Source organism: Centruroides vittatus, unplaced genomic scaffold (genome assembly GCF_030686945.1).
Source record: "Centruroides vittatus isolate TY-2023 unplaced genomic scaffold, ASM3068694v2 contig_549, whole genome shotgun sequence".
Classification (NCBI taxonomy): Eukaryota; Metazoa; Arthropoda; class Arachnida; order Scorpiones; family Buthidae; genus Centruroides; species Centruroides vittatus.
The window spans coordinates 2216243-2231749 of NW_027122325.1; the positions used below are offsets into that span (position 1 = coordinate 2216243).

The following is a 15507-nucleotide window of genomic DNA, read 5'->3' on the forward strand; positions in this document are numbered from 1 at the left end:
TCAAAGTTAGAGTTGTTTGAAGTACAAGATACCACTGTAATTCTATATTATTGTGTAAATGCTTTCACAATATAATGGCTACTTATAATTAAAATTTCCTATACAGCATTGCTGGAATAGGAATTAAAATAAAATTTGGATAATAAGTTTTTCAGAATATGCTAAAGACAATTTTTTCAGAAAAAAATCTACTTTTGATTATTAGATGAAGTACAGGAATGTAATCTGCTGTAAATAAAATACTTTTTTTCATTATTCAAGTATAAATACTGGAAGATATGACTATAACTTTATAAAACCATACATTCTTAAACTCCACCACAAAAATCATAGAAATACAGTTGTAACTATCAGAAAATATCAATGCATTCCAGAAACATCTTTTCCTTATATTCTTTTTGCTCTGATTTACGCTGTTAAGCTATTACAAAAGAGACATCTTGTGTTGCATAACACCTTTTCTGCTAATGAAAATTGGAATAAATTTTTTCCACATTTATTCCGGAGAGCATATCCAATGAATTTTACTGAGATTTAATTTTTTTATTTTACAGATGAAGAAAAGGTATAATCCTCATCCTGAATATAAATTAATTATTATTATTACTATTATTGTTTAGGAATTACTTATATTGGTTTTTCATGCATTCAACATCTCTGAAATTAATCATTTTCTATTTCTTATCTCTTAATATTAATATTAAAGATGCAATATTTAACAATATTAATTTGAAATATTACAATATTTAAAACATTTTACATTATAAAAATATATTACACTTTCACAACTGTGGAAAAAAGGATATTTGAAATGTTTAACTGATTGATAAAAATCAATGAAATTAATACATAGATTAATGAAATCATATTGCTATTAATTTATCAAGTACAGTGAAACCTCCATTAATGAACACTCCAAAATAACACACCTCTAGATGGACATTTTTACAATCCCCATATCCTTCAAATAGGATATCTATTATATTTACCTCTAAATAGTAGACAACAAGAACAAGAATGTCATATTATTAATGTCCATAACCAACCTTACAAAAACACAATGTCCAACCTTCAATATTCTGAAACAATTAATTACATACAAAATATTTTAAAACAACAACAAAGAATCAGTTCAAATACTCTTACAGATGATGAATTTTAACCATAGCCATTGACTAGCTGAAGATAAGAATACGGGAGAAGGATTGATTGTAAAAAGCTGAACAATATTCTTTAATCTGGAGAAAAAACTAATCTGGTTAAGTTGTTAATCACTACTTATTCTCATGCAGGTTAATGTTATTAAACTAGTGTTATTGTTGGAATTAAGCTTATGGTACGAAGAAACCATAAACTTTTCCTGAGTTATTCATTCATTCAACAAGAACCGTAGTATAATAGTAATGAAAAAGAAACTTATTACAATTATGACAACAGCATTTATGTGGTGAAAGTTGAAAGGTCATGTTATGGAGGTGATTTGCCAGACACTTAAAGTGTGAAAAGATATTTGGTATTCTCACATTTATGATCTTAACATCTTTGTGGCAGCTTAGGCGTAATGTTTAAAAAATCATTCATTGAAAAAAGCAAAATTGTTTGAAAAATTACAACTATAAAAAACAAATCACTATTTTGATTTTTATTAGTCATTAGATCATAAATGACATAAATGCAAGAATGCCAAATACATTTCCACCCCTTGAAGTGGCTAATAAATCGCCTTTGTAACTCGACATTTGAACTCTCACAACCTAAACTGATCTTCGTTCATCCTTCTGTTTATATATTTTCATACATCTTTATACTATAAATCATGAATTCATTTTTGGATAAATAAAATTTTTATGAACCAAATAAAATCAAATAATATGAAAAAAAAAACAATAAAAGAATAAAACAACAGTTTAACATCAAACTTCATATAATAGTCTAATGATGATATCATTTTCAAATTAATTAAATTGTATTTAATTATAAAGTTAATCTTTTATATTTTCATAAATCTCATGCTGTCAATGTTCTTATTACTTGTACTATTTTTATGATTTTACATATCCTGAAGATGAAATGAAGAGATTCGAAATATTTGACATGATTAAATATAAAAATCTTTCAATATATCATTATTATGGAGACTTTTATAAATTCAAAATTTCCTATGGATTTATATGAAAGGTTGTGTGTCTTTTTTATAGCTTAAATATTAATTCTGGTTATAGTGTAAATACTGAAATTTCAAATTAACATCAATTTTAAATGCCAAATTTAGATGAATGAAGAACCACCTATAAGAAACTTTTGAATAAGTAAAGTAGAAAACACAATTTGATTTGATTTCAAAATTGGACACCAATATATTGTGTAGTTTTCAATCAAACTAAATTACTTCAAAACATTCTTAATATCTGCTAATTGTTAAATGGTTTTATATAACTATGTGCATAGCACTTTATTAACATTTGAAAATTATTTTAAAAATCATAAGGATTAAAACACATGTTTGTAATATATAACAATATTATGCTTGCATAGAGATACAACAATCTTTCATTATGTTTTATAATTACTGAAATGATTCTTTGTGATAAGAACAATCAAAGTCACTATTTTTTTTTTTTTTACAAATCTTTACGTATATTAAATTCAATCATTATGTTCTGATGTTAAATATTTCTGTAAATTATTCTCAACTGGTTTTGTGATATATTAAATATATACTGATGGTTTAACTATCAAAAATAATGTCTCGAGTAATTGAAAACTTTAAAATATTTATCAGTTACTATAACATTTGAAAAGGACTAAATTCAATAAATATTATTTCAATATCTTTAAATAAAGTTTTGATATCTACTTTTTAATTTCTGAAATATATAGAGAAAATTCCAATCATCAAAATTTTCAAGTAGTTCTACTCACAGCGTTAAAATGTTAAATTCTTGAATTTGTGGGGAAAAAACAAAGTTTTTGTTAATATTAATAATAAAATGTGATATCCATTAATTCTACTACATATTCTTTCACTTATAAAGATGCAATCTAAAGTAAAATACCCAACACATTCAAATTATCAAATAAAGCATTCTGGAAGTTAGACTTATGAGTGAATTCCCTGAAGGTGAACTGCAGTGGGTTGAAAATTCTTGGAACAAACAATTGGGTGTCTTATATATTCTCACTCTAAAACAGCAGTTGTGTAAAAAGTAAAAATGGATAATCACTTCATCATGTTTTTAAATCAGAAACTACAGAACTGTCTTACAATGTTATTAACTTTCAAACACAATAAATGTAATTTAAGCTAATTAAAATATATATTTTTTGCTAGTACTTTTGATAACATTACAATGCATTCATCAGGGATTTAAAATAGAACAATGGAACAAAAATATTTAGCTTTTTTAAGTTGAAACATTGTTTTATCTGATTTTTGTGAAATGTATTGTACTGAATATTGTAAAATAATAGATAACATTTTTATAGTATAGTAAAAGTCTAAAAAACCCAACAATCTGCAAATCTAAACTTTTTAAAATAGCAAACATTTGTGAATTTCATATGTGAAAATGTCATGCATCTATATACAGTGAATACCAATTTGATTTTAAAGAAATTACAATCTTGTGAAGATATGGACATAAAAGCTTATAAAAGCTGTAGAAATATCTAACTAGGGTTACCACAATTCCTCACATAAACACTTTATTTTGAGTGTCAAAATAAGGTGTTTGTATGAAATGATGACATTCGAAATATTTTCATACAATTTTTTGTGTGAATTCCCTGTTTCATCTACATTTCCAGTGATTAAACATTTTCCCCTTCACTCTGGTAGTGCTCACATAAAAATAAAAAGTATTAATAGGATTAATAGAAAAAATAGAAAGTTATAGAAATTAATAGAGATAAAAATTTGTTTAAAAAAACAAGATTAAAAATAGAATTTCTCTATTGGTAACATCATAGCATTAAATTTAAAATTCAGAAGTTGACTATCTAATCAATTACATTGGCAACTGAGTAGCATTTCTAGTTTTATTACATTTTCAGCATTGTATTTTGTTTTGCATTTCTAGTTTCAGTTTCACTTTTGGTTCCAATGTTCATTAACAGCCAGCTTCAATTTTTGATCACATATGAATGACATGTAGCTTTTGTTATATATTTACTGTGTATAGATGTTTATCAGACAGAAATGTTAACAAACAGAAATGTTTATCTTCTGTTTGTTTCAAATGAAAAATCACTCAGATTGCCATTTTATCCTGAAGAAGGTTGCTAAAACACCACTAAAACGTTTTAAAATTAAAAATATCACTGTATTTTAAGGTTTCTATAATGGTGTGGTTATTTAATACAAATGTAGCATCCAAAGAAGTAGGAATCAGAAAAAAAACTATCAATCATCATCTAGCAAAGTTTCAAAAACATAATTTGAGGCATATTATTAACGATGTTATGTTTATTTGTATAGACATAAAATTAAATGCCAGTTTTTCTGAGAATGAATAAAGAAAAGGCTTCCAGAGCCTTTTCTTTATTCATTCTGGCTTGAAAACATTGCATAAGCCCAATATTAATACATCTTTTCATGATAACATTACATAAATTAATAAATAATTTTATATGATTAAATAGTATATTATCATTGTTAATGTTTTCAAAATTAATAATTCATCCTAAAATTGGTACAAAAATCTAAAACTTTGTTATTTATGTTAAGCAGAAATACATGAAAATTTTGTAATTGAAATGTCTGAGTTAATCTTTCAAGATAATCATCTGAAAAAATAAAAAAATTTAAAAACTATAATAATTTAAAAAATGTATACCATGATTACTGAAGTATTATTCAGATTTGGTTTCTTTCAAATGATATAAGAACTGATAGATATTCTAAAATTTTAAATTAAATTTAATGCTATTTATGCATTTCAACACTGGTTCATAAAAATGAAAAATTTGCAAAAAAAATTATTTAATATAAATTAAGAATATTAAAGATTATTGAATTAAATAATTTTAAAATATTTGTATAAATTTATTAAGTTAGTAAAAATAATGTTAAACATGCAATTAAATAATTATATCAATGATATTAATATATAAATTTTGATATAAATGGAATGCTTAGTTAATTGATCAAAAGCCAAATCAAAAGCATCAAGATAATTTTTTTTGTTTGATAGCATAGACAAGCTCACCATCAGTAGCAGAAATTTTGTGGTTTGCTTCAGTTCTGTCAATAATAGCTTCTTCTTTGTTGATTTCTTCAGTATCTGCCATACCATGTGGCAGATCTGAGGAACCAGCTGGAGCAGATAAACAAACTACAGTGTCTATCGATGGAGTTTCACAAGCAGATGACACAGGTGGCGGATCAGAAATGGAATTAGAAACAAGTGATGTTTTGTTAAAAGCTGAGATAGTTGGATTAATGGAAAGATCAGAAAAAAGTGAAGAGTTAGGAGTGGAAAAATTGGAATAATCATTCATGCTATGATTTAGTTTAGAGACAGTTTGAGAAGAATGAGAAATATCTTCTTGATCAGAAAATTTAGTGCTGCAATCTTGTTTATTATCTATTTTATATGTAGTTTGAAATTTTTGAAGTTCTTCAGAAGGTGCAGAAGTATGTGTCGAATCTGGTAATATCACCCTGGTTTCCACTAGAGTATTTATTTAATTTGTAAGTAGAAAAATAAATAAAACATGCATAAGAAAACATGCAAAAATAAGGATAAAATAAAATATTAGAACTTAAATAAATAGATTAAGCAAAAGAAAATTTAAAACAAATGTTAATTATTATTATTATATAATAAAAATATTAGCAAGTTAATTATAAATAAAAAATTAATTAGTTATAATTTATTTTATCGTATTATAATATATTTTCTGAATAAACTAATGAAACATATAGATAACATGATTATAAAAAAATTAATGTTTATTTTTAATTTTCAGTAAAAAGTTTATTAAACATTCATTTATAAACTTTTTTACATATTTTTAACAACTTTTGGAAATTACATTGAATAATAAGCACAGTACTGTTAAAATTTTTCTATAGGTTTAACACTGAAATTTAGATCAATAGTTTTTTCATAGTGGTAAATAAAAGTTTGATAATTTTATCCATTAAGTTTTAAATTGAAATTCTATATAAAAATGTAGAATTCAAGTTTTAATTTTTACCAGCTAAAGTGGCAATTAATTTCATTTACAGAGTATTTATAGAGGTGTAATAAAAATTTCTCTTAGCTGTCATTCATTTGTCATTCCAGTAGAACAGAAAATTTTGTTTGTATTATTGTTAATTTTTTACTTTTATATAATTAATTTATATTTATTTTATTCTATTACAATAAAGAAAGCTTTGTTCAGTATGATGTATAAAGTATAATCTGTAATTAAAAAAGAAAAATGTAAGTTCAAAAACACTTCATGTTTGTTCTAACAGTTTGAATTACTGGTTATGGGGCAATTTTGATTCCAGTAATTGAATTCACAAATTCAAAATAATTTTTACAAAGATACGAAATATATCTCTCTATTAAACATTCTGTCAAATTTAATGTTTATAAAAATTTTACTATATCTATACAGATTAGATATACTGGAGTGAAAATTCTAATCTGTTTCCACTATAAACATAAAAAATGTAAAGAAATAATAACATACTATATAAATGAGATAAAAAAAGTTTCAAAGCTTGCCTGAAAGAGATCATTGACACACATTATGTACTTCATTTCTGTCAAACTTTCATGATTCATTTAAGGGAAAAAGGAAGAAATTATCACAAAGGCATTAATTACCATATTTTACAGACTATAAGACGCACTTTTTTCTTCGAAAAATTGCTTAAAAATTAAGGTGCGTCTTATAGTCCGTACGGTACATATAAATATGGCTACATTTGCAAGAGCTTTCAACCTAGAAAACTCTTGCAAATATAGCAATATTTATACGTAATTAACACCTTTGTGATAATTTCTTCCTTTCTCTCTTAAACAAAAGATCAGTGTGACATCCAACCCTCAATTCAATGATTCATTTAGCAAATAAGTTTTAATATTGTAATAATGAATTCAATATTTAAAAAATTTCTTTAAACAAAATAAATTTTATTTCTAGTCTTCATTTCTAATTTTTTTTTAAATTGTACTTTTTTATTTTCATTTTAGCTCCCTGTTATCCATAAAGATGTCAAAAAGAAAATATAAAAAGATTTTGATGTTAATATATAATAATTATAATTATTATTTTTAAATGAAACTAAATATTCCATAAAATTGAATTAAGAATGCTATATATACGAAACCTTGTATAATTAGAATTTTAATTAGCATAATTTGTATAAGCAATCAAATTGTTATTTTATCGAAATTGCACTATAGACATTAAATTTCAAATAAGAAATTAATTCCTTAATATATTAAAATGCTTTATTTACATGTTTCTTTAGTTTATTCAAAAACTTTTATGTAAATATTTCTGAAAATTGTTATTGAGTTACTATTTTAAATCATAAATATACTGAAATAACTTCAATAAGAGAGAAAAATTGATTATCTACAAGTGATTTATATAATTAGATTTTCATTAAGTTAATAATATAGATTTAGTTATTATTATTATTATATTTTAAAATCAATTTTTAATAAATTATATAGCATATTTTATATCATACAGCATACTCCTCTTCCATTATTCAAGAAAATTAAATAATCAGAATTTTATAAAAAGTTGTCTGTTTAACTTCTTTATTTAAATACTTATAGAATATTTATAACCCCATTTTATAACAATTTGTAATTTCATTTTTATTATTAACCTTTGATTTTATAAACCTCTGAACTTTTTAAATTACAAGATCAGACTATTATTACTCCACATGGAAATAATTATGATCTTTATCACATCTATTGCTACAAAAAGTCAATGTAGTTAACAAAAGTGAAATAACTAATTAAAAGAAAACAATTATAGAAATAAATAAAAGTAACTGTAAGGTATTTATACAAAAGTTTTTAAACAAGAAATGAATATTTATATTAAATGTGACATCAGCAAAACTTTTTATTTTGTATAAATTTTAGTGTTAAATTAATAATCCTCCACTATTCTATTAATTATAAACTAATAAGCCCTTCAGTGTTTTTGGAGTGATTTATTTACAATGACGACAATCAAATGAAATTTAAAAATCTTCTTAAATTAGCAAAGTTTAAAGTTTAAATTTGTTCAATAGTCAAATGATTTAAAGTAGTTAAAATAAATCATTTTGTTTCTTAATTATTAATATAAGTTTATATATATGAACAGATTATTCATTTCATTTTTGCTTACTATTACATAGATCTTGCTTAATGTTTTTCATTTTCTCTAACTGAAACAAACCTTATAAGGTTGAACAACCTGCTGAATTATATTGGGCTATAATATGGCTATTATTAATAAATAAATATTCAGAATTCTGCTTAGAGGTAGCATTAGGAGTCATCATTTGATAAATTTAATAAATAAATAATTATAAATAAATTAACATTTAATTTATTTATAAAGCTTGGTGCTATTATTACGATGGTGCTTAATGCTTACCACTAATAGCAGCCATATTAAAGCCTGATATAATCTAGCAATCATTTAGCCTTAATCAAAAACTGAGTTAATAGATATTTATATTTGTACTGTACAAACTTTATAATCCAGCAGTAGATTTTTTACCATATATTTAACCATTAAATGTAAATTTATATTTATATTAATGGTCAAATATTTGTTGTTCAACTACATGACATTTGTATTTAAATAATTTTGTTCTAGAATCTGGTGGCCATTTAAGATGGCTAACAATGTTTATTTGTTATAAATATACTACTGAAATTTAAGGTTTCCATTTAAACTATTTATTTTCATCCAGTTTATTTGTTTTTCTGTTGACATATTCTCTGTTGTTATAATTGACTCTATTGAAATATAAGTTTAGATTGATCCTATATTACCATAATTTTGTGCATATAACCCACATAGTAGCATATGCCTTGTAAAAAATTAGTAGAACAGAAACAAAACCTTCTCATATCCTGCCCAATGTATATCCTACAATGGCATAGTGCAGTAAAAAATATAATTATCAGTATGCAATCATCTCAAGCATTGTTTTTCCCCTCTCCTATTTCTTTTGTTTATTTCTATTAGAAGTTTCATTATAGATGCAAATATAAAATAAATGAAATATATGAAGAGAATATTTAAGACAAAGCTACTTAAAGTGCATTAAGTACAAAAATAAAAAAATGGTTGCTGAACAATTAATAATAATTATAATTATAGTAAATGTTAAAAAAAACTAAAAAAATTAAATAGAAAAAATTTAATGGCAATGACATCCATTAACATGGATTCAAGAATTGATGAGCTTTTATTCACTATAGAGAATTAAAATAGGAGAAAATCAACAGTTGTGTTATAAAAATAAACTTCTAAATAGTTCTCTAAGAATTATTATATATTTATTTTTATTTTTTTATGTTTTTTATTTAAAATCCTAAGGCGATGTTCCTATAAACAAAATTTGTCACCCTGAAATAAGAAAACAACAAAATCCTCTAAAAACAACAAATAGAATTTCAGAATTTTGTCCCAATAACTAAGTTAAGAAAAATAGCAAATTCTTTTATAAAACAATTTAAATTTATGAAAACCAATGTAAAGTTTATCTTTGATTATATTAGTAACTTTACAATGATGATAGAAAAGGGATTCGTTGGAAATGGCAAGACAGCAAAAAGGAACAGAAATACAGGTAGACTGCCTTGTATTGACTGAAGTAATATGTAAATTGATGTAGCTTATCAAAAATTTATCAGCTTTCAGGATAGAAGTTCAAGTTCAAATAGAAATGTTTAGTAATATAAATTAAAGTTTAAATTAATGCACAGAAAACAAACAGGTGAGAACTAAATGCAAAACATACAATGCATCTTTGATAGTTTATGGAAAAATTATGATAGCAGATGAATCTGTCTGTGTACAAAGGATTTTTCACAATTTATAAAAATGTTCTTGGTAAGTATAGACAAAAAGAAAAGCTGACTAAAGAACTTGTAATTACAAGTTAAAATCAGCAGATAACCCACATCATTGCACAATCCACAAGTGCTTTGAAATTTATGTTTATAAACATATAACCTATGAGTTATCTGTACAGAATTATGGTAATTCAATTATTTTTTCACAAAAGTGTATTGGACAAAGATAGTTTGGATTTTTTACAGTAAACTTTTCTTTATTTCTCTGAGCTTATTCTTAGGGTTGCATTTAAGTTAATTTATGTATGAATCATCATTGCTAGTGTCATTCAAAGGAATTCAAGCTGAAAAGATTCTCTCATAGAGCATAATAGTCAGATCTTGAAATTTGAAAAACTTTGAATACTTATTTAAGTTAGACTATAACTACAAAATAGCCCTGTTATTAGATTTGTAATATGCATATCATCAAGCTTCAGGCAACACTACATCAAAGAATCTGCAGTAATTATCTCTCTTGAACATTTAAAATTTTCATTTATGTTTCTTAGATTAAGCAATAGTTCAAGAATTTTTAACACTATTTTATAATAGAGCCTTTATTTAGTGTTTTGTATGTTTGATTTGAAGGTAGAGTTATAAATACAAATATTTAGATAAAGTAAAAATATAACAACATCTATAAAGTTTTGATTAAGTAATTACAATGCTAACAATAAATTCTATTTCAAAGTGTCATAAGAACTTCACTGAATCAAAATATTTAGGCCTCATTTAAAAGTCAATATCCATTAAAATTATTTATGAATAAATATCAATACTACTTTAAAAACTTCAAGATATCTTTTTTATATCACCACATGTTACTTCAAAATAAAGTTTTTTCTCTATTACATTAACTGAAGAGTAAGTATTATATTTATATGTATGTCTGCATAGTTCAAAATTATCAAGGGAAGGGTGTCGAAGTGAGAGTCTAGACACCTGTAGGACCAAACAAAAACCAGTGTTAATATACATATATAATTGTTAATGATTTTTGAAAGAATTTACGTAAAAATCACTAAAAAACTGAATAATAATATTTAATGAGTATTTTGCAATCACATTTTAGTTATTTTGTAAATTTTAAAATATTATTTACTTTTGTTTACAAGCAATTCACATATCAACCAAACTCTCTGCATGTGACTTGTCCTTTACTTTGGAAACAATTATTATAATATTTTATTAAAATATTAAAAATAAAAATGTTATTCTGTAAGACTGAAGTTCACAAATTTATGCAACTAAACTTCTTCAATAATCTGTATACACATAAAAAAAATATAATGTTATTTTGGCCAACTTCAGTTTTAATCTTTTTTCTTAAATAAATAATAATTGGGTGCAAAGTTATAAAACAATTGATATAATAACAATAAACATTTGATATTTTGATCAATGAGATTTTTCTACACTTGGACTTTTGTCTACATAAGATTTGATTTTGTGTAAGCTTCTGTGCATTGCAGTTTTATCTTTGGGCTTTGCCATTTCAGTTTGTTCTGAACTAAAATTACTTTTCTGTATAAAGAAAATTTATTTTAGATATTTTACTTAGGTATGTGATATTATAAAAATGATATCTGCTTAAAGTTTTCAAATCATCAGGCATAGCTAATTTATGATACTTATAGTTGATTATTTTGCATTTAATAATGTTTATAATAATAGTAAATTAGTTAGTAATAATTTATCAGATATCTAATATAATTGGCAATTCTAATTTCAGAACTACAGATATATGTATATACACTGTAATAGTGAATAGTTTTTGTTTTATTCTTATCATTTGAAACAACTTGAAAATTAAATAAATAATTTCAAAAACAAATTTGCCAGTTCCTTATGTTTATTAAATTATTAAAAAATATAATTTGATACATTGGTTAATTTACACCTCTCTTCCTTTTAATTTGCTATTTGAAGAAGCCAAACTAGATAAAGACCCATTGGAAATGTTTTAGACTTCATTGAGTCAACTTCAGCTAAACAATTCATTGCAAACTTCCAAAATATATCATGGAACATAACATTTGAATAAAAAGAATAAACTGTTTGTAAAATGTTGCTAGTTTTTAAATGTTTGTGGAATTTGAATATTAAAAGCATGAAAAGTCTATAGAATGCTACAAGTTTATAAAAATATTTTAGAACAAATCTAATTTGGCTTCCTCAGGTACAAATTGAAAAGAAAGAAACCAAAATTCTTTAGAAACCTAAAATTTGATATTTTATGAACAAAATAAAAAGAATGAAAAAGTCAAAATCCACCCAGAAAAATGGTTATAGTAGGTTAAAATAACTAAGTGATACATTTATTCTAACCTTTTAAATTTTGTAAAATTCCATATACTTTTTTATACAGATGTACTATAATTTCTAGCCTATTGAGAATATGACTAATTGTTTAGACTTAAATAATTTTAATATAGTGTAATTTCCTGTTTATAACTCACAGATTATTTGTGTTTTAAAGACAATTTAAAACAAAATACATATTATATGTGCTAGCAATTTTTCTGGATCATGTACATGGTAAAAGTTACACACAAAAAATTATGATACAAGTTTTGGCATATATCAAGGACTAATTGAATTTTATAATTCTAAATTTTAAACTTTCAGTGTACATGTTAAAATGAAATGTTTAATTTCTTTCCTAGATTTGAGAATACTTCTTTTTATTTAATTATTATTAAATAAAAAGATTATTGCAACATGCTACATTATTTCAAATTGCATTACAGGTATTCCTTGATTAATACAATTAATTCATTCCTTGATGCTACTGCATATATCAAATACAGTGGTACCTTGGTAATTGATTGAACCACCACTCTCTAGAATAAATTTTTGGTTAATAACAAATATTTTTATTTTAATTTCGTCATCTGTAAGAAAAGTTCTCTATGATAAAAATGTGTAACTAATTTAAAAATAAAATGAAATTTTAGAGCTGCCTACCTTCACAAGATAAAATTATACTCAATTCAGTCAGTTTTTTTTCCACTTAATGCATGTAAAACATAATCATTATGTCAGTGACACACTAAGATTCATTGCAAGTTCACAAGTTGTTATTTGTTGATTTTTTACAATTTCTTCCTGAAATTTCTCTTCTCAACAGCTTTTGGGTACCTCACACATTTTGTATCCTTTAGTCCAAAATTTCCCAAATGAACCTTTCAAAACCACACTTGGCACATCTTATGTTTATGAGTATCTTCCCCATACAATAACAGTATTTTTACTGTTTGTATAGCATTATATCCTTTACATATAAAAATGTAAAGTTTTAAAATAAACTTCTAAACAAAGAATACAATATCATATTAGCAGTAATGCATTAAATTTCACAAGTATCATACTTAAACTAATAACTATCAATATATTAGAATCACCCCCAGCACAAAATAGTAACTTCACCAATACTTTATTTGCTGAAAAAACATATCTATGTTAAGTGAAGAGATGTTAAAGCCACATTAATTAAAACTTCTGTTGCCTATACAGAGAGATTGCCACAATTAATTTCGCATGTTAATCAAATCCCACATTAAGCAAGGGATACCTGTATTTCATTGCTTAAGAAAATAATGTACCAAAACACAAATAAACTATAACAATAACTTGCAGAAATTATGTGATAATAATAAACTTTTTTGTCAATAAAAAATTACTCCTGCAAACCTTATGTTGCTACAGATTACAGGCAGGAATTAAATAATAAAATATTAATTTTTATTATTTTTTTCATAATGATAGTTATAATTTCGTAAAATATTTATAAAAGGTTTTTATAAAAACACATTTGCAAATTTTTTAATATGAAACTTGTTTCATTTTGACATCATAATATCAAAGAAAAATTAAATTTTAATTTTTTCACATATAATTTTGTTATTGTATAATAAATTACCTAGAAAGAGATTAATGGTTCTAGAATTTTGATATTTTCAAATCCATTTTTTTAAACATGAAATTTTAAAGATAGTTTAACAAAATTCAAAATTCTGAGAACATTAAGCTGGAAAGCTGATAAAATTATTAATGAAAAATGAGAAGACAACCTGTGTACAAATTTATTTACCTATAAAACATTCTACTTTCAAGGATTATTTTAAATTATTTAATGATAAAACTGGCAAATCTGTTTCTGGAATTATGTATAAATAATTTCAATTAAATATAAATGATTTATTTATTATTAAAATACAGAATGAAATGAATAAAGCTAAAATGAAACTAGATGCCAATTGTCAGATATTTGCCTAATTTACTACTAAAACCTTTCAAAAATTAATATACCAAGGTTGATTGATAAATAAGGGAGTCTCCTACCATAGCATTCCCTTAAATGCAAGGTTAAAAAAAATGCAACCAGCATCATTTAATAGTAACCATAAGTAGCTAGTCTGTATGTGAGCAGTCTTAATTTTTGCATTGTATTTATACATAACAATCAAATTTAAACATTGACTTGTATTCATTCTGTATAAAGCAACAATCTGGCAAAGGGAAAGCAATCAATCTGTTAAAGTATTGTGAAACTTTATAACTACTCAATTTATGCATTTACAGGGTAATGTGAGAAAGAACAGAATTTTTTCTTGCACAATGATAAAAAAACTATATTGTAATGAGAAGACAACAAAGATGCTAAGAATCTAAAATTACAGGTTTTTCCATAGCCCTGATCTTTTTTTTTTTTTTTTTTAAACTCTTTCCGCCCTGTGGGCACTAAGAGGGCCTCTTTTAGAAAGCCCATTATGGGTTTGGCCAGGCCCACAATGGGGCGACCGGGTGGTGAGGGATGGGGCCCGACATATCCGAACAGACCACCCCCGAAAAATTCTTGGGGATTATTCGACCCGTTCAGATTCAATCCCGGGTCCCCCAGAGCAGTAGGCTGCCACTTTGACCGCTCGGCCATCCGGCCGCCGACCATAGCCCTGATCAGTATCCTTAGACTTGTGACTGTTTCCTGGATGTGAATAACCAAAACTAACAGAAAACACATCTTATTTTTATTCAGCAAAGAAATTTCTTTGCTGGATAAAAAAAGGATGTTTTCTATTCCCAACATTAAAGGTGGTGTTGAAAAGTCAAAGCTTTTCCTTGGGTGTTGAAATTCAAGCTGCTATTCAAAAATGAATAAAGAAAAAAAAAACAGAAGAATTTTCATGTGGAAATGAAAAAGTTAAACATTTGAAAAATTTGACACTGTTAATGGTGATTGTGTTGAAAAGTGACTATGTATAATTAAAATAAATGATTTTACTGTTTTGTAAAACTGGTCACATTATTCTCTCTTTCATAACTAATTTTATAGTAATGGAAACTTTATTTATCAATCAATCCTTGTACTTTGCTTTTTATAATATATGGATTAATTAACTTTTTTTAAGAATATTTAATT

The 15507-nt window shown here is 24.7% G+C and overlaps 1 protein-coding gene across 1 annotated transcript in view; it reads right to left on the bottom strand.

Annotated features, from left to right (window-relative positions):
- LOC136978694 (C2 domain-containing protein 2) overlaps positions 1 to 15507 on the bottom strand; it is a 172585-nt gene that overhangs the window by 69528 nt on the left and 87550 nt on the right. The window contains exon 11 of the mRNA XM_067274458.1: positions 5208 to 5672. Within this exon, the coding sequence (XP_067130559.1) occupies positions 5208 to 5672 (465 nt within the window). The remainder of the gene's footprint in view (positions 1 to 5207; positions 5673 to 15507) is intronic.